Here is a 22,900-nt window from a genome sequence, read left to right as displayed (position 1 = left end):
CTTTCCCTGCAAGAACTGCCCCACGAAAGGATGCGCAATTCCCACCGCGGTACCCCTCATTGCATAGATATTGGATCTGGGAAATACTTTTTTGCCGCAGGCAAAGCGTGGTTTTTTTTTCCCCATACCTGCCCTTTGAAATGAGAGTGCTTTAACAGTGTTTGTCGAGCTCCCCGGCTTTTTGCAGCAGGCACCATCTCCAAACATCCGGGGGAAAACCCAACACATGCCCCAGATGGTAACAGCAGATCTGTCACCAAAAGCCACCGGCATTTCTAGCACTGACCCAACCTCATCCCTCCAGTGCAGGGGGAGCCTGAGGAGGAGCAAACCAGCAGAGGTAGCAAGCACATGAAGCGGGGAGGCAGCAAACAGCCCCACGTGCCAGCATCTCCCTGCGAAATAGCTCAGCGGCCCCATCCACGGGCTGGGGGATTGGCGAGGAGGGGCTGGGGTCCCCTAAAAACCTACAGACGGCTTTAGGCCACCTCATGGCAGGAGCGGAGAGGCAGACGTATAGACCAGGGCAGATTGTGAAAGCAAGATAGGACACCACCTCCCTTGTCATAGCGGGTAAAAGTCCTTGTGAAGCAGGTCCCTGAGCTGGGGTGAGCTCAGCAGAGGCATGGGACTGCCCAAGACAACCGTGCCAAAGCTGCAAGGTGCCCAGGAGCTAGTGCGGTGGGTGCTGGATGCAACAGGCACCCCTGATCCAGCGCAAACAGCCCCGTCCTGGGCTGCTCCTCCAGGAACCGCTGCGGCTTTACAATGCACCCTTGGATGTAACAGGACCCTGTATTGCTCCCCAACGTCGCTCGTTATTGCGGTGTCTAAAACACACCCTTCGATAATCTCATTTTCCAAGTTGTAAACTCACTCGTCGGTCACTGGGATAAGGACACACGGGGGCCTCGCCATGCTGTGTTTCTAACAATCTCAAGATCCTCAATGGGGAATTGTGCCCAGGTTCTGCAAACTATTATCTAATCTAATTCCCTCCATCCCATTACTTAAGGATTTACAACACACAGCCTCCCCTGAAATGGTTTCTGGTAAATTCTTTAAAGCTCTTCTGGTCCTCACATCATTGTCAGGGTCAGCCACACATTAACGGCAAAGCATTTATGCACTGGGTAACTCGCTCCCTGGCAAACGAGTTTGTTTATGCTTTTTAAATGCAGGAAGCAATTAATAGTTGCTGCAAAAGTAATGTGCTTCTCTTGGGCGAGGGCCATAAAACCCTAACTCACCTTAGGGAATTTGGATGCCTCCATCTCAGCAGACACCTTCCACGAGCGTGGTGGTTGCAAGGTAAATCTAATGCTGAAGAACTGATGCTAGGAAATCTTCATGCACGTGCTAATTCAGAGAGCTGTGACTCCAGCTTCCCAAGCCAGCTCAGGGTGACCGTTTCAGGAAACAGCACTGCCAACTCCAAGAAGTCAAACAAACACAAGACCCAAGCATCTTCCAGCTTTCCTTACAACCAGAAAGCTGGAAGTGCTCCCTACTGAAAGGTAGGAGATGGCTTCATTGAGTCCCCTGACTCGTGGACCTCTGGCTTTAAAAAACAAAAAGCCATAGACAATGTTGTGGATGAAGACAGACCTCCAGCAGAATCTGGAGATCTGATGGGTCATCCTGTAAAAAGCTGGAAACCTCGGGTCCGTGGAGCCCAGCATGCTCCATTCACACCAAAAAAACCCAGTCCCTAGAGCCCAGCATCCTCTGTTCCCAATGAACAACTGCAGCACCTGGAAAGGGGAGGCAGAAGCATCCACCCCAAGGTGATTCCCTCCTTCCCGAGCAGCACAGCCACCTCTCAGGGAGAGAGGATCCACTCGCTGCCTCCCACTGAAAACATCGGCTGGCTGCGGAGCTCCACAGGTTTTAGGAAACAAGCTCCCTTTCCACGCTGGCCCCCTCACAGCCATCAGAAAACAATGATTTCCAGGCTCACCCCTCTGCGTTAGACTTCAACCAGCTGCAGACAGGCCTATGCACATCCCCTTCCTAATCCTTCATGCACCATCCCTAGACAGTCCCTGGCTTTTATTATTTTCTGGCAGGAGAGAGCACCACATTAACCCCCGTGCGCAGGCTGCAGCCTGAGCATCTCTCAGCCCATCCCAGCTCGGGTCCAAATTATAAATGAACTGTTTTTCTGACACAGGAATTGGTGAGAGCCAATTGCCTATTAATATTTTAAAACCCCGCTAATTTAACGACCTGTCTGAAAAGTCCCTCCTAATTGCTCGATACAGGGATACGCCTAAAACACGTATTTACTGATAAAGACCATGGGACACTCTTCTCGTGGGGATGGCCGTGCTTTCCTGCAAGGGCCAGAGCAGACAGCAGCATCACTGCACTTGTTGTCCATCGAGACATGGACTCTGCGCTCCTCACTGCTGCCAGCAAACCCCTCTCCACACAGCAGTTCCCCTGGCTTCAGGGACACAAGATGAAGTCCTTACCAGGAGGTATTTTAAGGCACTGAGAAGCGAGGGAAGGTCGTCTGTGTGAGTGCTGGAAGGTCCTGTCCTTAGCATGATGCTGTAAGCTCTCGGGATGGAGCCGCACCTGACGCATGGGCTCTGGCTAAGAGACAGCAGTTTCCAGATGTGGGGACAGCATGTTGGTAGCACAGGAGAAGCCCTCGTGGGGCTGCAGGACAGATGCGGGCAAAGTTTGCATCCCAGGGCAACGCTGATCCCAGGAGCCCACTCCACGAGTGGAGGTCCCGAGATGCGGGCTGCAGCCTCACTGGCTGGCAGCCAAACAGCCTCCATCTCCTACCCTGAGCTCCGGAGGCTTCACCCCAGGAGGGAGCAGAGCCCTGCGAGATGGTTCAGTGGCCAGGCGAGGCTGCAGCCGGAGCTGCCCCTCCGGCCCCGAGCTCAGCGCTGACCTTGAAATGCAGGGCGGGCGCCTGCCATCACCGGCATCATATGACCCGTTACAAAACACGATGGGCTCTACTTAGAGGTTACACACCGCAGGACAAATTTAACACCCGAGAGCGTTCCCGATCCCACTGGAAGAATTCCTGGCAGGGGCTCAGTAATCGCCCACTACTGTAAGTGGCCAAGTGCCATTTCATCGGTTCGGCTCCAGACACATGAGGACCTCATTCCTTATTTCTGATGGGCGAGACACTTCAGCTGATGGCTGACACCACGCAGGATCACGAATCCCCCAGTGGCAGGTGGGCCTTGAAGCAGAGAGTAAAGGGAATCTGGAAAACATGCTGTTCCCAAAAGCTTTCACTTGAGAAAGGTATTTAAGGACTGCAATCGAAAAGTTGCATTGAAGGCAGCCTGACTATGCAGCTAGTAGGTCCACGAAGAGATCCTTGGGGAGAACGATGCTGTGGTGGACACCAGAACAAGCAGCGGGAATGGAGGCATCCTCGAAGGATGCTCAGTCCACAGAGGCCAATGCGTGGGGACTTCCCAGCCCAGCCATGAGAAAGAAAGGCTCAACACCAGGAGAGACTGTCCCTGCTGCCTTCCCACCGGCTGTACGCAAGCCCTTCCAGAGCCACGCTGGCTATTTTCGGAGGTGGAGCGGCTGGATGCTGCTCTGAAGCAGGGCCCGGGAAAGGCGCAGGGCAGGCAGGGTGGGAGAGCCTCTCCCAGCAGCGGATCTGGTCCCAGTTCAGCAGTGAGCCAGACCCTGCCGCTCCCTCCTCCTCCTCCTCCTCTCTTTCTCTTTCCTTTCGACCGGCCCCAGCCCCGTGTTTCTGGAGCGGCAAGAGTCAGCTCTGCCGACGCTGCTGAGAGGCCCCGAGCCAGCTCTGGCTACAACTTCAGGATGAAAACATCAGCTCTGAAACACAGCAATGGGAAAAACAGACAGGCGGACACGTCTGCATGCGTGAGGACTCCTGTAACCAGGATCACTCCTATGTTAGCAGCCAGACTTCAATAACGGGCAATTTGGGGTACCTGCTTCGATCCGCAGGCTCTGATTTCAGGGAAGGGGGACGCCGCGCTTGGTTAGGGCGGGATGGGGTTTCCTTCCAGCCCCTGCGAACATAAACCCAGGACCTGCTGCTCCCAGTCCAGTTTGCCCTCCAGCCTCCACCGAGAGCCCGGCACCGTCCCAGCCGCAATGCTTCGGGGAGCAAAGGAGCATCGTGGTGACAAGCAGGTGGGGATGCTCAGAGTGGGACCGCGCCGGGTCAGGCCGTGGGTACCCCCAGCACCCAATGCTAACAAAAGACCAGGTCGGGAGCACCAGCGTGGAGGCGATGGAGCCGGGTCAGACCAGTGACAAGACGACAGAAAACGTCGTCAGGCCAGCAGCTATTTTTATCTGCAAGGACCAACACTTAATACTCTCCTATCTCCCACAAAATGTCACTCGAGCTCTGGCAGAAAGTTTAGACCGCTTGCAGACAACGACTGAAACCTGAGCACGTAATCCCTGCTCCAGTCAAAAGTTTTAGTGGGATTCACAGCGTCTGGATGGTGGAAGATGAGAAAAAAAAAAAAACCTTTCCCCCGAGAAATGATGGCTTGGGCAGAGGAGAGAGAGGACAGGCAGGTCCCTTCCTGGCACTGTGTCCTGCTGCAGTGTCACCTGCCACAACAAGGGCACAAGGGACTTTACAAGCTTTGGGGCTATGGTATGGTCTCCTCACAAGCTCAACCAGACTTCAGCTAACATAGGAGGGTCTTCAGAAGAGGTGGAAATGGGGGAAGCGAGGTGTTCGCCACTCCACTCGCCAAGCGCCACAGCCCCCAAGGAGATGAATGGCCCAGAGGAGGGGGGTGGGTTGGCCAGAGCCCACAGGCGGGTTTTGCAGCAGGGCAGGGCAGGACACCCCATCAAGGTACCACTGCCATCCCTCTTGGCAACTCCCCCCTCTCTGTCAAGCTGCTCTAATTACCTCAAACACCATGTCCCCACCTCCCTCTCTCCACCCTCACCCCCTTCTCTCTCACCGCTAAGCCCCGGACCCATACACGCCTGGGGCGCGAGGAACGGAGGCTTCCCTCACTTAATAAAGCCAAGGTAGAGCAACGCCGTTATTAACAGCAGCCTGGCCCCCCCTCTCCTTGCCGACAGCAGGAATATTGCACCGGTAATCCCACCGGAGCACCCCGGCACTACCACGACAGCGGATGCAATAACACGGCCCCTCTGGGCCCCAGCGCTGCCCTTTTATATTGCAGTGAGCGTCAGCGCCAGCAGGGTCCTCTCCCAGGTTCCCCCTCACATCGCAAGCGACGTTTGGTATCAGGGATGAGGGGATGGATACCCCCTCCCTGAGCATAGGATAGCTCAGGTGTAGGACGGCATCCTCTGGAGGGGGCAAAAAATTAGGGAGCAAAGAGCTCGGGGGGTGGGACTGAGCCATGGTAAAACACGCTGTGACATGGAGATGTGCTCAGAAAATTAGGGTACCTCGTTAAGGGCTTGCATAGAAATTTACAGGAGGTGAATTTTGCTTGCAATAACAGGCATGAGCTCACTTTTGCCTTGGAGCTACCCCCAGCCACCCCCGGGTGGCTTTTTTAACATCACACTGCCTTTTTGGAAATGAAAAAGGCTGGCCAAAGCCGTCAGGATGGAGGCGCAGACAAGGAGAGGACCCAGCGGAGGACAGGGCTGGGCGAGCCCCGGGAATGGCAGCAGGATGCTGGCAGAAGGGGTAAGGCCAGCGTTTCCCCGTGGAACGCGCAGCAGCTCGGCGCAAGCCAGCAATGGATGCTGATGGGGGAAACCAGCTCCGCTGGACCCAGAAATCCTCTCTTACAGCAAGGAGCGGGGTAAAACCCTGGGGAATGCACTGCAGAGGCAAAACCCGCATTCCTGAGATGGCAGAGAAGTGATCACATCTATCTCCCTCCATCTCCCATGTCTAAGATCCGTTTCTAAAACATCACCGGCCAAGAAACTTTGGTTGATTGGACGTGGTTAAAGCAAACACACACACACACAAAAAAAAAATCTTACAGCTGAAAGTTGAATGCTCTCCACATCTTGCATATTTTCAAGGACGCTAAGGAAATACGCATTTTTCCCCCCCATTTTGTGGACTTAAAAAAAAATGCCCCAAGGGAAAAAGTTATTTAGAACTACTTAGGAAAGACAAAGCATAAAAAGCCTATAATTATGTCTCTGCCAAGGGCTTGTCAGTTTGAAATTCCCTGCTCTCGAACCACTAATCCTTACGGAAAAAAAAATGCAGCTTCGGCAAGATGCGTCGTCAGTCGACTTGCTGCACTTTCCCAGCACAAAGACATGAAAGGGGAAGACATAGATTTGGTTTTTGTTTCATTGTCACCTTTCACCCACAGCGTGCCTGACACGCTTCTCCGGCCAACCAAGGAGACCTGCAAAGCATCGCCCTGAGGTGAGGCCAGCGGCTGCTCCGCGCCAGGACGATGCTCTGCAGGCGTCAGGCAGGGGCAGGAAGGACCAAGGTTGACGTTTGGAGGCAGAAGTCCCCAAAACAGACAAAAATAAATCAGTTCAGGGTGGGGGTATATTTACTTTAAAAGCCAAGTATTCAGGGAGTTCCTGCAATTTTTGTTACGCGGTTGGAAGCAGCATAAAGACACTACTGGCAGGGAAATTTCATTTTCTCTGGAGAATGGGCATGGGCCATCCCAGCACACCAGGGTGGAATCAGGCTCTCCAGTTTAGCTGCCAGACTCACTGCTTCACATCACCCTGCTCGGATAAGGATGGGTGGCATCAGTGCCTCTGACCTTGGCTGGCCATGGAGAAACGGTCCCATGAAGCTAGTTGTGTCCCCACACGTACCCCAGCATCAAAGCACTGATCACTTTTCTTCCATCTTCACTCCACCCATGAAGAGCTACAGTTTCACCACGAGGCAAGAGGAGGAGAAAGGTGAAGGGCTGGGAGCGGGCAGCAGCCCAGTACACACGATCAGAGGTCATTCCCACTGCAAACCCTTACCATGAAACTCAAAACCGGACCCAGTGGAGATTTGCAACACAGCACATCTGGAAGGAGAGCCCTGATCCCCCAGCCCCACGCCAGCCAGCAGCTCCACATCTCAGCAATCCAAAAAAAAAGGTGCAAATGTGGGTTTGGTGCTGCAGAGGAAACTCCTCTAGCGACCTGGCCAGAGGTACAGACGCTTTGGCTCCTTCTGGCACCCAGTCGGAAACTGTCAGCATGGGCACACCAGGAACCCTCCCCAGCTCGAAGCATCTCCAAGCAGGCACTGTGAGGAGCATGCTGCGCCAGGCAGAGCAGGTGAGACACTGGGGTCCTGCTGCACCCTGGCACCCATCCATCAGCGCTACCTGGGTTTGGAGCTGCAGAGCAGAGGGCATCCGTCACACAAGCATCTTGCACAGCATCAGCCAGAAAATCTCATCCCTGTGTCCAGGAAATCTCATCCCGGCCATGGGCAGCTTTCCCTTTACCAAGGATACGTGCATCTTTGGATCTACTTTCCCCATGCAGGGCCCTTCACTCATATTGGACCTCCTCTCCCATTACTTTCACCTAATCCATCTCCACAACAGAACCTCCCATCAATGTGCATTTTGATGAGCTTGAAATAATGTGCGCAGGAAGCCTCTCCTCCTTTTCTGGTTAACCCTCCTTCCTAGGGCAAGAGCTGAAACAAGCTCAGACTCTAGAGCCCAACCAACAAGATTTTAAGCTTCATTAAACTTTTAAGCCAGTCCGTTGAGGTTGCTCTTTCAGTCTTTCATAATTACAGAGGCAGAAGGCTCCTTAGCAACATTCACCTGAGCAGACACCAAGAAGATTCAAACACTTAATGGCTTTGCTAACCAAGCTCCCACATCCATATCACCGTTTAAAAGGCTCTGCTCGATACCACTCCAGCACTCTGACTGGCAGTGGAGATGCTGAGATATACATAATTCAGTATTTCAGTTCCCCATCGCCAACCCAGCTGGCTGCCCATTTGCAATACGTGAGACTCAGGACACATGAGCCTGAGCCATCCCACTGCACCAGAGACCACAGGTGCCCAAGTCAAGAGAATGGTTGGCTCACAGATGTGGTTCAGGTGAGCAAGGAGCTCTCAGCTCTCCCTGCAGCCAATACTTGGAGACCAGCATCTCCATCGGGCAATTCAGACCTTGGCTTGGCCAAACCCTCTGCTCTGGAGGAGCCTCTTCCTTCTCTTCAGCCCTTGCAGGAGCCTACGGAAACTGGTCTGCAAGCAGAGAGAAGACTGTCAACCCATCCTCAAAACACCCAGCGCAGGGCTGAGGTCCTGCACAACCGATGTATGCACTGCACGGCTGCTGGTCCCTCCTCTCCTGTCGCCTGGAGGGTCCCCTCTCAGATCAGCAATGGAAAAGATGCCCCAGAAGCATGCTGTACTGCCTTGACAAACTTCCACCTCCACTACCAGCACCCGTGAATTTATTCATCCAACAGCATCAAAATCACCCCTGTGGAATCAGTTGTGAACATTTTCCGTGTTGTTTTGCCCTCGTCCTGATTAGACACGTAACTGCAGAGGTTAGCAACATTTCGCACAGCTAAGATGCTGTTCTGCAGGAATAAGGACTTAACAGAGCCAGCAAATGCCGAGCGGAAATTCTGACAACCAAAGCACCCCTGTGTTTCTATGATGGCGGGGGTTGGAGGGAAGAAATGACAACACCGACTCTTGCAAATAAAAAATCACTGCAGCTGAGAACTGCCTTCAGGTCCCTGAGCCTATTTCTCTCCCCTTTCCAAATTTTTCCTGTCAAATGTTTCCCTGAGCTTTCAATAGCAAAGAGAAAATTCCCGCCTCCCTCCTCCTGCTTAGCTGCCTTGGGCGATGCTATGTAGTGAAAAATCAACTTCTAGCGTGGCCCCCTCGGCCCCAGGCAGGGAAGAAGGAGTCCTCGGCACACAGAGGCTCCAGGTTCATCCAAGCAGCCCTGCAGCACCAAACCAGAGGAGAGGACGCACTTCCCTAAGAGATCAATCGCATCCAAATGGCCCCAAATAAACCTCTTCTCCGGGAATCGCTCTTACCTCTCGTCATGCTTTCAAGACCCTGCTTTGCTCCCTCGCAGGGCAGAGGACCTTGCCCAGAGGGATTTCGAAGGCTCGCCGCCCCACCGCGATGGTGGTTATCATTCCAGAGGAACAGACGTACCGGGGGGCAGATTTTGCACGGTGGCAGTGGAGGCGGAGGACAATGGGCTGAGGAGTGATGGCCGCGTGAAAAAGGGATTTGTTCCGCTGTCAAGGACAGAAAGCTCTCCCTAAGAGCAACGTTAGGAAATGAAGCCCACAAGGGAAGGAGAGGGGTAGGGAGCGGCGAGAGACAATGTACGGATGACGGTGACAGGGGGACAGCTGGGAAGGATCAATGCTGGGCCCCGATGGGCTCGCAGAGCACGAGTACTGGCCGAGGAAGCCTCCTCTGGCACGCTCTGCCCTTCAGGGCATTTTCCCCGAGGAAGAGCAGGATGCCTTGGTGCAGGCTGAACCTTTCATCTGTGGCTGCAAAGCCCCAGCAGCCCTTGGATGAGGGGAAGCATCGCTGCCTGCCGGGATGTGCCGGGATACAGAGACGAGCAGTTCTCCTGAAACAACCCCTGGCAGAAGCCGGTATCTCTGCAGCATCTTTGGGCAAAGGTGACCAAGGTGGAAAACGCAAAGGTAGGCATGACATAAAAATTAGGCAAATCTGGACAGAGACTGAGAATTCATTCCCAGCCTCCAAACTCCCCCAGCGAGATGCTCAAAGCACTTGCGATGATAAATGAAGCCTTTTTTAGCCATAATCATATATCTAGCTCCATTTCATGGGTGAAGGAGATGAGCCTCAGCTCGTTTTCCTGCATGCGACCATGGCCCATCATAGCCAAACCGGGCACCAGCTACAGGAGACCTGAACCCAACCACAACATCGTATCCATGGGTATGGGAAATGCTAAGCCTCTGCAGAAAACACGTAGGTGCATGCAAGCACACGGTGCAAGATGAGAAAATAAATTGTTTGCATCAAACATAACATGATTTCAGCCCTGCACGGAGAAACGCACTCGCCACCCTTCTGACAAATCCAGCCTTTGTCAGAGAAAACACGGTTTTCAGCCAGCCAGCCTACAAAATGCAGGGCACCTGAAGGATCCCCGACAAGCTGAAGAAATTGGTCTTTTGTTAAGAAGGTCCCAGCAAAGCAGAGAAGCCAGAAGACAGAGCCCTTTGACAGAAAAAAATTAAAACAAAAAAAAAAACCAAAAACCCCCAAATAAAGAGAGACTGGTGCCACCAGCCCGATGCTGTGCCCCTGCTGCCGGCGCAGCCCTGGTGCGGCACTGCTCAGCGGTCACCCTGCCCCATGCCTTTTGCAAAAGCTTCGGGATCCGGCTGTCCGTAAATATTTGGGGTGGGAAGCCAGGGATTGCAGAACCCCTCTCCTGGGCAACCAAAGTTTGATGATCTTAAAAAAAACAAACCCAAACCTCAAACAGAACTGCAGCGAGATGCCTGCCGGTTTCACGGAGACGCACGAGACAGCCCGGGTGCATCCGTCACCCCTGGGGACCAACAGCACTGGGAGAAGGATTCCTCCCAGGTTAAAAGTACTGGGGAAGAAAACCGAAGTTACAGGCCAGCGTACTGTGGCTACTGGCTTTCACACACACCTGCACAGCGTTTGCCGTGTCAGTGAGCGCAGTTAGTCCCCCCCACCTCCCCCTTCCGAAATCTCTTATCCAGAAATTCAAAATTCTCATGAAAACATATTTACAAAAGAAAAAAAAAATATTTTGAGTCAACCCCAGTATTTCACCTTAATAAAATGCAAATATTTTCTCGCTGCTTTAAAGCTATTCTTCACTCCTATTACAGAGGAGATGCTTTATTAAATCGCAGGCAGAAGCACAGTCCTCCAGCCCAGGCCCGCTGTCCCCATGCCAGTGTCCCCACCCCACGTTTGCATCTGCAGAGGACAAGAGCCACAGACAGAATGGAGCACAAAGGGACAAAGAGCATCCTGAGCAGAAAAATATCAAGGACATGGGATGTAAGGAGTGCCTCCCTTGGCTGCACGCCCCGGCGTTCACCAGAAGTGAGAAAACGTGAATCCAGGTACCCAAACCTGATCCAAACCATCGGCTTGTCCCACTCCTCAGCCAGAAGCGGGACTTGCGCCCTTGCGAGCAGAAGAGGAGACCAACCTTCATCCCCAAAAGTCCCTCCTCCCCCTCCAAGGCAGAGGGTGCTCCGGCATCCCCTCGGCCGCACCCTGGCGCGACTGTGCGGCAGCAGAGTCAGAAACCGCTGCAGGTTGGGGTACGCTGAGGCCACCCCACAGCTGCCAGCGGGGACAGGGGTGGCACGGGGAGCTCAGCCTCCCCGGCTGCAGGTAACTCCTGCCCCTGCGCTGGCCAGCCATCAGCACAGCGAACACCCGAGGCCACCACCCTCTCCAAAACCAACCAGGGGGGGACCACGGCTTGGGGTTTAGACCCTGCCAGAAAGCTCCCCAAGGAAGGAGCGAGCAAGAAACCAAATTCCGGACTCTCTTCAACACACGGCTCAGCAAATCCCTCCCTGCGCCTGGTGCCGCGAGCAGGTGAAGAACTGGCGAGGCGAGGGCTGGCGAGCCGGGGCAGGAGAGGACCCCAGCTGTCTCTCCAGCTGGTAGAGACAAAATTCTCATCAAACCGAAACAAACCCCCCTTTCTTTCCCCGAGCTGATTTCTTTTCAGCGCCTTCACCGGGACCACAAAAATCTGAAGCGGTTCCCCTAGCTCCAAGCGTCCCATCCAGGGCTGGTCAGGGAGCGCCGTGCCACAGGGGGAGGGAGAAAGAAAACAAAAAGGAAAAAAAAAAAGTCATTGCAGGTCCAAAATAAGATAGCAAGGTACCTTGGAGGGTACCAAGGATGCTCAGGGCCCAGCTCTGCCGGCACTGACCCACAGCTTCTGGGGTCCCACTGCCCATGAGCGGGAGAAAAGCCGACCCCGAAGCCACCCCTGTGCCCACCACGGAGGGACAGATGACGAGTATATTCGACTGCCGTGTTCCTAAGCTGACAAACGTTGCTCCCTTCCAGGCCTTTCTATGAAACATTAATTGTAAGCCCCAAGTCTAATTAAGGGCAGGGGGAAGGGACAAGATGCCAGATCTCTTCTCCGCTCCCTTTGGAAAGGGGGAGCCCGGCAAGCAGGAGGATGGGGGGCAGCGGAGAAGGGGGAAAGGCGTATTTTGCTCGCCTGGCGTTTCCAGCACAGATCCTGCAGTGGCCTCCGTAACGCCCCACTCGTTGCCACATCCCGCTGCTTCCCTGCTTTTCCCCCCCAACAGCAGAACAAGGCGACTTAATCACAAAAACAAAGGACCGGTGCCTGGTCCCAGCCCAGTGGTACCCACCGCATCTCTGGCAGGGTTGAGGACAAATTCGCCTAGCCGAGAGCCGTGCTCATCCCAGCCCACAAAGAGTCAGCACATTTCATCCAGGAGCTATGGGAAAGGTGGTGAGGACCAAGAGGGATTTGCTAGGGGAGGCAAGGTGCTGGGTAAAGATGGAGAGCAGGCAACAAGGTTGGGAAGCACCAGAAGAAAAGGTTTAGGGATGGGAAAAGAGCGACTGGCAAGAGAGACTTCATACCACAGAGCTGCCATGTGCCCTGCTACCCCATCCAGGCCAGCCTGACTGCCCCCAGTCCCCAGTCAACTGGAAGAGCCCAAGTTAGCACCCACGTCTCCATAGGATCCCCTACAAGAAGGGAAAAGGACCTCCAGAGAGTACATCACACCGTAGCCGGGCTGACCCGTGGCTCTCTGGAGGGACTGTACTCTCCCATCAGCCACACGACGAGCAAAAAGTTCTGTTTCTCCAGGCTAGAGAAGGCACCCCACCAGCACGAACCCTCCAGACCGTAAGAAGTCTACGGCCGGTAGGACCAGGCTGCCCTAAAGCATTCAGCATCAGCATCACCTTATTTGTTCAATCCCTTTGGGATTATCCTCCTTGCCACCCTTCCCGGCTGGAGAAGCAGTGCCACGGTTTGCAGCTAATTGCGCGATCACACTCATTACCCACGTCAAGCAAGACAAACAGCCACCACGTTTCAAACCTCCGGCAGCGGCAAGCGACAGGAGGCTGCGCTGCCCCGAGCCCGGCAGATCCCAACTCTCCCCTGGGCAGAGCCACCCACGGGCTGCTGGGACCATGCTGCCGGGGATTCAGGCTCATCCCCCGCACGAAGATGCTGGGCGTGATTTCTAAAACCCAACACCCATGCGTTTCTTCGCACATGTTTTGTTTTGTGGGCATTCAGAGGTCGGAAGGATTTGATTCCTCCCCCCCCATCATTTTATTTCACGGAGGAGGAGGTGGAGGTACCCGCGCGCAACCCCATGACTCCGGGAGCAGGGGATTTCGGAGCCAAGCAGGGCGAGCTTCGCAATGACGGCGCGGAAGCTGGCAGCGGCACAGAGCCGTCAAGCCGTGCAAAGACAGGGCGAGCATCACACAACTGCCTCCCTCGGCCGGGAAGCCCGGCACGGCGGCGACAACTCGGGGGCTACGGCCGCCCCTTCGCTGCCGGCGCCCACATGCCAGGCCTGCTCCGAGATGTGCTGGCCATCTGCTCCTGCCAGCCGGGGCTGGGGGCCGGGGCTCTGCGCCGCGGCTGGGGACGTGCCAAAGCCGTCCCGCCGTCGCCACGCTCCCCAGCTGCGCCCCCCGCCACGACCGCACCGCTGTCGGTGCTCCCGGCCCCTGGAACTGGACGGCGGGGTTTCTGCACGCTGACGGCATCGCCCACAATGGGGCTCTGGGATGGGGACATGTCCACAGCTCCAGGTCCTCCCTTGCAGCTCTGGCTCCGCTTGGCTCTTGCAAACCCACCATGAAACCCCTCTGGGCAAGCGGGGCTCAGCCGTTCCCATCCTCACCTGGATTTTCAGCCCCTTTCGCCAGCACCAGTCTTCCCAGCGCTTCCAGCACCCTTCTCCATTTACGACCCGGTTTGACATTGCTCTCCCCCAAATCTACCACCGCGAAAGCCCACCCCCCTGGTCACCAACCCAGGGGCCCCGCAGCCAGGGAGCATCCCCGGGGCCGCTCTGCAGTCGGGGAGCCGGCCAGGGCGAAGCCTGAACCTTGTCATAGTTGAGTCTTATCAGGTTTGGACAAGCGCCGGGGGCTGCCGCAGGATTCAGGATGTTCTGTAACAAACGTCCTCTGCCCCAAATAGACGCTGTCCCAGGGGCGCGGGCTCGAGCGGTCCCTCCCCAGGAGCCCTACCCGTCAACGAGGGGGAAACTGGTCCAAATGCGACCCCCGGCCCCCCGAGTCCCCGGCCGGCACCGCTATCCAAACAGCCCACGGGTCCTGAGCCACGGCCCTGGGCACCCCAAAGAGATGCCGAGACCTGGCCCCAGCATCCCTGGTCTATAACCCGTCCCTCTCCAGGTCCTCTCCCAACGTCTTCCTCTTCATGAAAGACAAAGAAATGTAAAACATCTGTTTTAATAAATGACTCCTCAATTTCTAGAGTCCAGCAAGTCAGATGCTCGCTCAAAAACGTCCGTAACACTTTCCACGGGTGTATTTATAACTAAAGGCAGAACTCTGCCGTCTCACGCTCTGCCATTAACCCTCTGCAGACTCGTTATAAGCTGAGCTCAGCGAGCGGAGATACGTGTCAGAAAACACCGCACCTACTCGTCTCTGGTAAAACATCCCAACAGTCACCATCTGTCAGAGAAATCCCTTCTTTTGATTTAATAAAAAAAAAAAAACTAACAAAATCACCACCTCCACGACACCGGCGGGTAGCATCCCGCCCGCTTCCCTGCCACCGGCGTTCCGCAGGCAGGCAGCCCCGCTGTGCCGGCGGAGAGGCTCCCGGAGCCCAGCTCCGCTGCCGCGACCGCCGGTGCCGTGGGGAGGATCGGCCGCTTCGCGCCGTCCGTCGCGCCCCGAGACGCTCGGCGTGAGCAGCGTCCATCGCCCGCGATAATTAACCAGCTCTCGGCTCGAGATAATTAGCTCAGTCCAAGAGCAGCGGCTTTTCCCCCGCGTGTTCCACGCTGAAAGCCCCGGCATCGGCGCCGCGGCGGACGCAGGCACTGCGCCCGGGGAAAATGCTCAGCCCAAAGGCAGGACAGGCAGTTTGGGCGAAGAGAGAGGGTTTTTTGTTAAATACAGAGTCGCAATGTGAAGCTCCACAGAGCCCGTAGGAAATGGCTCTTTGGGACTCTGCCCCGCGTCCTTGCCATCCCGCTGCGAGCCCCGCCGGAGGGACGGAGGGAGCGGGGACAGAGACCTGCCAGCCCCACACCAAAAAGATAAAATAAAATAAAATCCAAGGGGACAACGACGTGATAGCAAGGGGCTGGCGAGTGCAGGAGGGGAAGAGGCCGGCAGCAATTCAGGGCTGAAGCCGTCCCCCCTCGGGGAACCCGCCTGCCGCAGAGCTCGCTCCCCGGCTCAAGCAAAAGTCACCGACCCGAACGCAGCTGGGAAATAACCGGGATAAATGGTGCCACCACCAGAGCTGAGGAAATATTTACAAATTCTTTCTTTTTTTCGCCACCATCCTCGTCTACCCCGACAGCGCGACAGGCACAGCAAGCAGCCAGCTGCGGCACCGATTTCTTTCACGGCCAAGAGACGGAAGAGGAGGGTTTCAGGTTGGAGCCAGCTTCCAGCATTCAGAAGCCACAGCCGAACGTGTAAAATCCACTTCAAGCTGGGAAGGCTTTTCTGCCATAATATTAACCCCAGTGTCCACTTAACGCTCCAAACGGGGGCATTGACAGAGCAGAAAACACACGTTAAATTGTGTCGGAAACCTCTGGGAACCAATAGCCAAATTTCTGCAGACAAACCAGCAGCGCACACCATCTCGACAAATTTTTGCCTAAAAAAATCCCGCAGCGCAGCTCTCTCCTTTCCACTCTCGCGGCAGCTAATTCTTCCGCTCTTTCGTAAACATTTGAAAACAAGGTCACGCGCACAAATTCTGCTTTCAATTTGCCTTGTATCCATAGTGATTAAACTCAGACCCACAATACGGGACTTAAAGGAAAAAACTTTAAAAAGGCCTGGAGTAGCGCTAGCCCCCGGCACGCTCCCCGACCCGCCGAAGGCCAGGGACCAGCGCAGCGCGGACGGCTGTTTTCCCATCAACCAGCGACATGGGAATCCAATTGCGGGGCTCCAGCAGCCGTGCTATCATCATAGCAAGGGATCCAGCCCCCCCATCTACAGCCTCCTCGAGAAACAACCGGCCCGGAGGCAACACAAATTTAACGGCTCCGAAACCCGGCCAGGGAGCGGGGTCCGGCAGGGACAGCAAGAGCGGGATGAGCAGGAAAAAAACGAAAGCAGCTGCAGGAGAGGAAAGACTCAACAGCCTTCTCCCCTTTCCCAATGGAAAGGTTTTTCTTGAAAAAAAAGAAAAATAATTTTCTCCTCGTCTTCCCCGCTCCCCAGCCCCGCACTTGCCAAAGGGGAAGGGTCGGTGTTGGAAGCTTTAACCACCTTTACACCCATCACATTTACATCCAATTTCCCGCCGCATCACAGCCACAGATGCAGGCAAAGCCTCCAGCGTGTGATACCAAACACCCCAAATTCAGCGGGGCCTTCCCTCGTCCCTGCTGAGTGCCTCAGTTTCCCCACCCGGCCAGGGGAGCAATAGCATTGCCCTGCCTACGGGAATATTGGGAAAACAGCCCCGTCCAGGACCAGGTCAGGGAGGATAGAACATCCCTCCTGTGGACGCTTACTAGGAAAATAAATCCAGAGCGGACGGGAAAACTCTTGGCCCCATCCCTCCGCGGCCCCGGGGTCACTGGGGGGGTCTCACAGGTTCCCGACAAACGGCTCCCCGATTCCCAAGACACAAGCGCAGCGAGACCCCTCTTAAAAAGGGGCGAAGCGGGGGCGCGAGGAGGCTGCGGGGCAGGAACACGCCTCGCCACGCAGCCAGGGTGCAGCCGACACCTCGGGACGCACCGGCCGGGGGAAGCGGGGAAGTGCGGGGGGACGCCGGGACCGCCCTTGGCCCACCGCCTTTTCGTCGGCAGGGCGGCGGGAGCAGAGCGGGGCGTTCGCTGGGGCTGGGGGGCAAGGGGCCACTTACTTCTCGTAGTCCAGCTTGCAGTAGAGCTTCTTGTCGCGGTAGAAGCAGGTGGTCTGCAGGGGCTCCTTGCAGGAGGTGCACTGGACGCACCGCTCGTGCCAGAGGCTGTCATTGAGGCGCAGCAGGAACCGGTCCGAAATGACTCGCTGGCACCCCTCGCACACCGACCTGGGGGTCGCGGCCCTGCCTGCGGGGAAGGACCCGGGGGCAGGGGGTGGGTGGACACGGCGAGGGGGACACGGGGGGGACCCAGGCGCTTTCGCATCCCCCACGGGAGGGGGACCTCTGGCATCCCCCGCGCGGGATGGGGGGGGCTAGGGGAGGTAGAGGGGGTGCGGGGCTCTGCTCCGGGGGCAGGGGGGGACCTGTGGCTTAGAGGAGCCCCGGGGGGTGGGACGTCCCCCCCAATTTCGTTCCTCTTGGAAAGGCGGCAGCGGAGCCGCGGCTCGGAGAGGTTGTTCGAAACCGACGTTAAAACGAAAGGGGGTGTGGGGGAAAATAAAACAAATTATTTATTGATCGATAGGAAGGAGAAGCCTTCGTTGCACTGGGGGGGGGGGGGGGGGGGGAAGAGATAAACACATAATTTAATGCCACCGCGGAACAAAACGGGAGCGGGGAAGGCGGGGGCCGGGGTCGCTCCCCGGGCAGGAACGAGCGGAGGGAAAAGCAAAAGCTGCCCGCGGACCCCCCCGTCTCCCTGTGCCCATCGCTCGGGGCCCGGCGGATCGTACCCCACCCTGGGGGAGGGCGGTCCCCGAGAGGGTTCCCCCGACTTACCCAGCAGGGAGGAGAACGGGACCGCGGGGTCCAGGGCGCTCTGCAAACTCTCCTCCATCTTCAGCCCGTCCAGCATGGTTGGGGAGCCGAGCCGAGCCGGGCCGGGCGAGGGTCCGCCTGCCAACACAGCCCGGCCCCGCCGCCATCAGCCCGGGGGGGGCTTCTCCGTCCCGCTCCCCTCCGAGAGGAAAAACCCCCCAGACCCCCTTCTCCAACCCCCAGCTTCGCAGGGCGGGCTGGCTGCGCCCACCAGCCCCGCTGCCCCGACGTGGGGGGCGGCTGGCCCCGGGACACCCCCCCCCTTCCCCGGGGGGCTGCTGTCGGAGGGGCTCGGCATCTTACCTGGGGAGCCGGCGGGAGGGGTGTCCGCAGCCACCGCTCTGGGGAGGGGTCGGGGGGGTGGGTCCCGCGGCGGCTCCTGCCTCCTCCCGGAGCTGCCCCGAGTGGGGAGCGAACCCCGGGGCCCCGGACGGCTGCGCAGCCGAGCAGAGCTCACTGACCTGCGGGGAAGAGCCCGTCCGACTGCTGCCAAGGCACATTTCCCGGAGCTGATACCTCCCTGCCCGACCCCCACCCCCTGCCCTCCCCTCTCCACCCCACTCGAAAGAAGTTTCCTCCCCGCTCTCCTGCCTGGCTGCAGGCACCGGCCCCGCCACGCCTCGGGGGGCACGGGCCGCTCCGCTCCCCGCTTTCCCATTTCTTTTTTCTTATTAAAAATCTTTTTCTTCGAAAGCAAGCACAAAATATGAAAAAAAAGTAAGGTGGAGCGCGGTGCCCCGCCGCCTCGCCTCTCCCGGGAGCAAAACCAGCTGGAAATCTGCTTCCCAGGGAGTTTTTTTGGGGAAAGGCGGTCCCCCCGGGGCGGGATGCGGGTCCCCCCGGGGCGGGATGCGGTGCCCCCGCGCTGCGCATCGCTCCCGAGTGTGTCAGGAGAATAAATGCTGGGAGAGGAAGAGAGGGGGGGGAAAAAAAAAAAAAAAAAAAAAAAATGTTAAAAGCGCAAAAGCGAAGAGCTGTCCCGCAGGGCCCGACGGCGGTGATTGCCGGCTCCGCGGAGCTGCAGGGACGGGAGGTTCCCCCCCCCGCCCCAGGAAGAGCAGCTCCGGCCCCGCCAAACCGCATCGGTTTCGGGGAGGGGAAACCTTCGGAGGAAAGATCCCGCCCGGCCTGGGAAGGCGAAACTTGGAGGCATCCCGCAGCCCCGGGGATTATCCCATCCCACCCAGCTCTCCTCTGCTCTCCTGCTCGGGGGCTTGTCGCTTTTTTTCGGGTGATGGGGTCGTGGGTTCCCCTGTCCCGGAGGAGCTGTGGTGGGGGACAAACCGGCTGCAGAGCTGCGAGGGACCCGCTACGGGCTCCTGGGGGACGGGAGGTTTTTCGGGGCCTCGCCTCCGCGTGTTCACCGGTGACCTTGGCACCGTGGGCAGGAGCGGTCCCAGCCTCTCCATGGGGCATCCTCGTCACCGAGTGTTCCCCACGCCCACATGACATGGGTGATGCGGGGACCGAGGTTGCATCCTTTGGGAGCTCGTGGGAAGGAGAGAGGCCACAGGTTAGCATGGGTGGATCACAAGCCTGCCAAAATCCCGTGGGAGGGGGAAACAGGGTCCTAGGACAGCCCCACTGTGCCCCAGTACGACTACGCTGGGAGCTCAGGCAGGAAAACGTTGGTACCATCACACAGGTAAGTGTGAAACAGCTCTGATCCCTCACACCCAGGCAGGCTGAGCTGCAGCAGGGAGGCACTGGGCTCTGATGCCTCTGTCTTTGTCTCTCCTGAAGGTCTCCGAGCAGCTCCAGCCAAGTTTCTGGGTAGCCAGATCTATCGATGCCGCATTGCCAGGACACCAGCCCAGCAAGGACTGCAGCGTGACCAGGGGCTCCAGGTGCCGCACGCTGCTCTCCCTCCCTGTGCAAACCAGCAGAACCATCCCATCCCACCCCACCCCAGCTGCAGAGCCGTGCAGGGCAGGAGATTTTCCTTATGCAGCCCAGTAGGGTGGGGATGCCATCCCCCAGCACTGCTAAAAACCACGGCCTGGCGCAGGGCACCTTGCTCACAGACTCAGACGGCCCACCCAGTTTGGTCTGTTCAGAGATGCAGGAACAGCTGGGAGGGACGTCCTTCCCCTGGAGATGTTATCACCCTGTGGTGTTCCCCCTCCTCCTCGTCTCCAGATGAGGAAGGGTCTGGAGACCACTTTACCTCGCAGCTTTTGTGCACAACGCCCAGCTGTCTATGAAGGATCAGGCTTGAGGGACCGGCCCAGCACGCCACACCGAGGGGGCTGCAGCAGGGTGCTGCTGCCCATAATTTACACACCAGCTCCCACATAGATCACAGGTACCGGCACACAGCTGCTCTCGTGCAGAGGATAGTCACCAGGTGAACCAGTAAAACGGTAAAACATGCAACACACGCTCTCCAAACCTCCTTACTGAGAGCATTTAGAGGGTCCCGTGGCAATTTCACCTTTCCCTTCCCAAAGTACACCTTCAACTTGAGCAGCAGCCTTACAAAAGATTGGGGGCAGTACTTCAGCCAGCTTGCTGCATTCTCCGAGGGTCAGGGTTTCCATGATTAGCTCACCCAGGGCTGAATTAGGTGCAGCAGCCCACAGCATCAGCAGCTGAAGAGAATTAAAGCAGAGGAGAAGCAGCACTAGGCTTCCTCCTTCTAGCTGTAGGGTCTGCAGGCAGCCAGGTGTTAAAAAAACCTGTGTGGGAAAAAAAACTCATTAAACAGAAGCTGCCTACCAAATTAACAAGCCCACAGCATTGGAAGAGGGGCCATGCATCTCCCATAGCCATCTCCCTGCTGCGGTTGGGCCCAGAAGCAGGCACAGAGAGGACCAAAGAAGATGATGAGTTGTGCTCTCTACACACTCTAGCCACCTTCCTCAGGACAGGAGGCACTGGACATCATGATGCCAGCTAGGGACTTTAATGCCTGAAGCCAGCGTGACCCAGAAGACAAAGCACTGCCCACCAGACAGCACCATCCATCTGCACCACCCTCTCCTTCCAGCCACCCTCACAGCCCTTTGTGGGCATCAGCTGCTGCACATCCAGCTGGGCTGGCCAGCCCAGGCAGAGGGGCAAGCCAGAAGCCAGCCCACAGCCACAACACTATCCGATACCCCCAGGTTGGTAAAATCTGCTCCCTTTACCACTAAAATCCCCCAAACTAATCCTGTCTTGGGTAGAGCTAATTGCACAGAGGGCATAGGGAGAGAGACGAGAGATGTATGGGGTGGCAGCCACTGGCCTTGCATAGGTAGGGGTTGGTCCTTGTCCGTTGATGCTGACAAACACCTGGGGATTCCTCAGGGCTCCTCTGTCTTTGTATAGTGCTTTCCACCACAACGTACCTCGCCTTGAAATAAAAGCAATCATCCCCTGAAAAGGGATAAACATGCTGCTTCCCACTGCCACCGTGGGCTCTGGGGACCCCCACGTGCCTCCAAATCAGTGTAATTCCTCCTCTTCCTCCTCCTCCCCATGCCTTCTCAGGCTGCAGGAGGTACCAGTTCAGCACTGCCTCCCCAGCTTCCCACCTGGGGCCTTTGGTGGGACAGCAGAGAGCTGGGACAAACACAGAGGGGACAAGCAGAGGAACCAGGAAGCTAAGAGACCATCTCAGGGGAGCTCAGGTGTGATGGTGAAGGCAGTCCAGGGCCCAGCCCAGACAAAATGTCCTCAAGAAAAGGCCAGTGGTGGTGGCACTCAGTTCAGAGTCACACCATCGGTGTCTGAAAGTCATCTCAGGTCTGTAGAACATGCCCTTGAGTCCCTAAATTCAGCAGGGAGCCCAGAGCTCAACAGAATGCAAACCAGCTCAAACCTTTATAGCTCGAGATTTGGTTGGTTTGGATTTTTTTATTACCAGTCCAGAACTGCTGTTGCTGAACTTCAGGAGAAACTGAAGCAGCCACTACAGAATCCAAAAGAACACCGGGGAGGAAAACACACCGGCCTGATTTCTGGGTGAGAAACAAATCCAGCTTAGCATAAGCAGTGGAGTTTTAGGTGGCTTTCATTTTTCAAGGCCCTCATCATAAGTGACCAAACCCAGTATTTTTTGAAGTTTCCTTCCATGGAGCACTACAGAGCAAGCAGTTCAGAATTAACAAATGCTTCGAAATGTTTGGCCTGTGCACTAAAACAAAGCTTCCCCGTGGTGCGGGGGACCTGCTGCTAACTCCAAAAGCTCACGAGAGGGGATGCCTGGTGGGAAAGAGAAGATGACACTGTGCCTTGCACCAGTCATTCCCAGAGCAAAGCAAAAAAAGTCAGAGCTTCTTCTGAGGCTATGAAGGTTTTCATGGGGAAACCAATGACTGGATCTTCAGAAAAAGTGGTGGCAAGACTCAGAAACTGGAACCTGGCAAGAGCAAAATTCAGAGGAGATGGGAGGAGCCAGGTTTCAGTAGGAAGGGTAGGTAGCTGGACCCTGTTACGCTTTCCTTGTTATGCCTGAAAAGTGACTGATGCCTGGATTTTGAAGGCACCATCACGACACACGTCTGTGAGGAAAAATGCCCACATTGGAAGGGACTTAAACTTTGGTATTTCTTGATTCGTTTAGTTCTGCGGTGTTATTTTTGCATTCTTTGTGCAGCTGTAACTCCACGCAAGCTGGGGCTGAATGTACGTGCAAGGATGGAAGTTTTCTTTGGCTTATCTGTGATCGTGATTTCTAACATTTTGTGAGAGTCAGGTTTTTGCAGGGCTGCAGAGCGGTTAATCTCCAGCCCTACCAAGCTGGTGTTCTTTCACAGCAACTCATTCTGAAGGAAATCTACACCAGTGAGCTATTGCTAACTGCTGTGGGGTTTGCCCCTTGGGGTGGCTGTAGAGACTCGACCCGATGCTCTGCAAGGCGAGGGGAAGCACTGCTCTTGGGCAGCATTTTGACACCCTCGTAACAGAGGTACACAACATGAGTGAGGAATCCCACGGTTAGGACCAAATCCAGGAGGTTACATCAAACGTGACGTCCTCTATGATTTTGGACAGAGGTGATTTGCTCA

General features: G+C 56.2%; 1 protein-coding gene across 1 annotated transcript in view; it reads right to left on the bottom strand.

Moving 5' to 3' along the window:
- LMX1A (LIM homeobox transcription factor 1 alpha) overlaps positions 1 to 17,945 on the bottom strand; it is a 43,389-nt gene extending 25,444 nt beyond the window's left edge. Inside the window, exons 1-2 of the mRNA XM_075424141.1 lie at positions 17,868 to 17,945; positions 17,088 to 17,274 (exon numbers count right to left, since the gene is read on the bottom strand). Coding sequence (XP_075280256.1) covers positions 17,088 to 17,274; positions 17,868 to 17,943 — 263 coding nt within the window. The 5' untranslated portion in view covers positions 17,944 to 17,945. The remainder of the gene's footprint in view (positions 1 to 17,087; positions 17,275 to 17,867) is intronic.
- Between the last annotated feature and the right edge of the window lie 4,955 nt (positions 17,946 to 22,900).

This window comes from Opisthocomus hoazin, chromosome 6 (genome assembly GCF_030867145.1).
Source record: "Opisthocomus hoazin isolate bOpiHoa1 chromosome 6, bOpiHoa1.hap1, whole genome shotgun sequence".
NCBI classification, from domain to species: domain Eukaryota; kingdom Metazoa; phylum Chordata; class Aves; order Opisthocomiformes; family Opisthocomidae; genus Opisthocomus; species Opisthocomus hoazin.
Note: the sequence above shows the minus strand (reverse complement) of the source record. Positions and strands in the feature narration are given on the sequence as shown.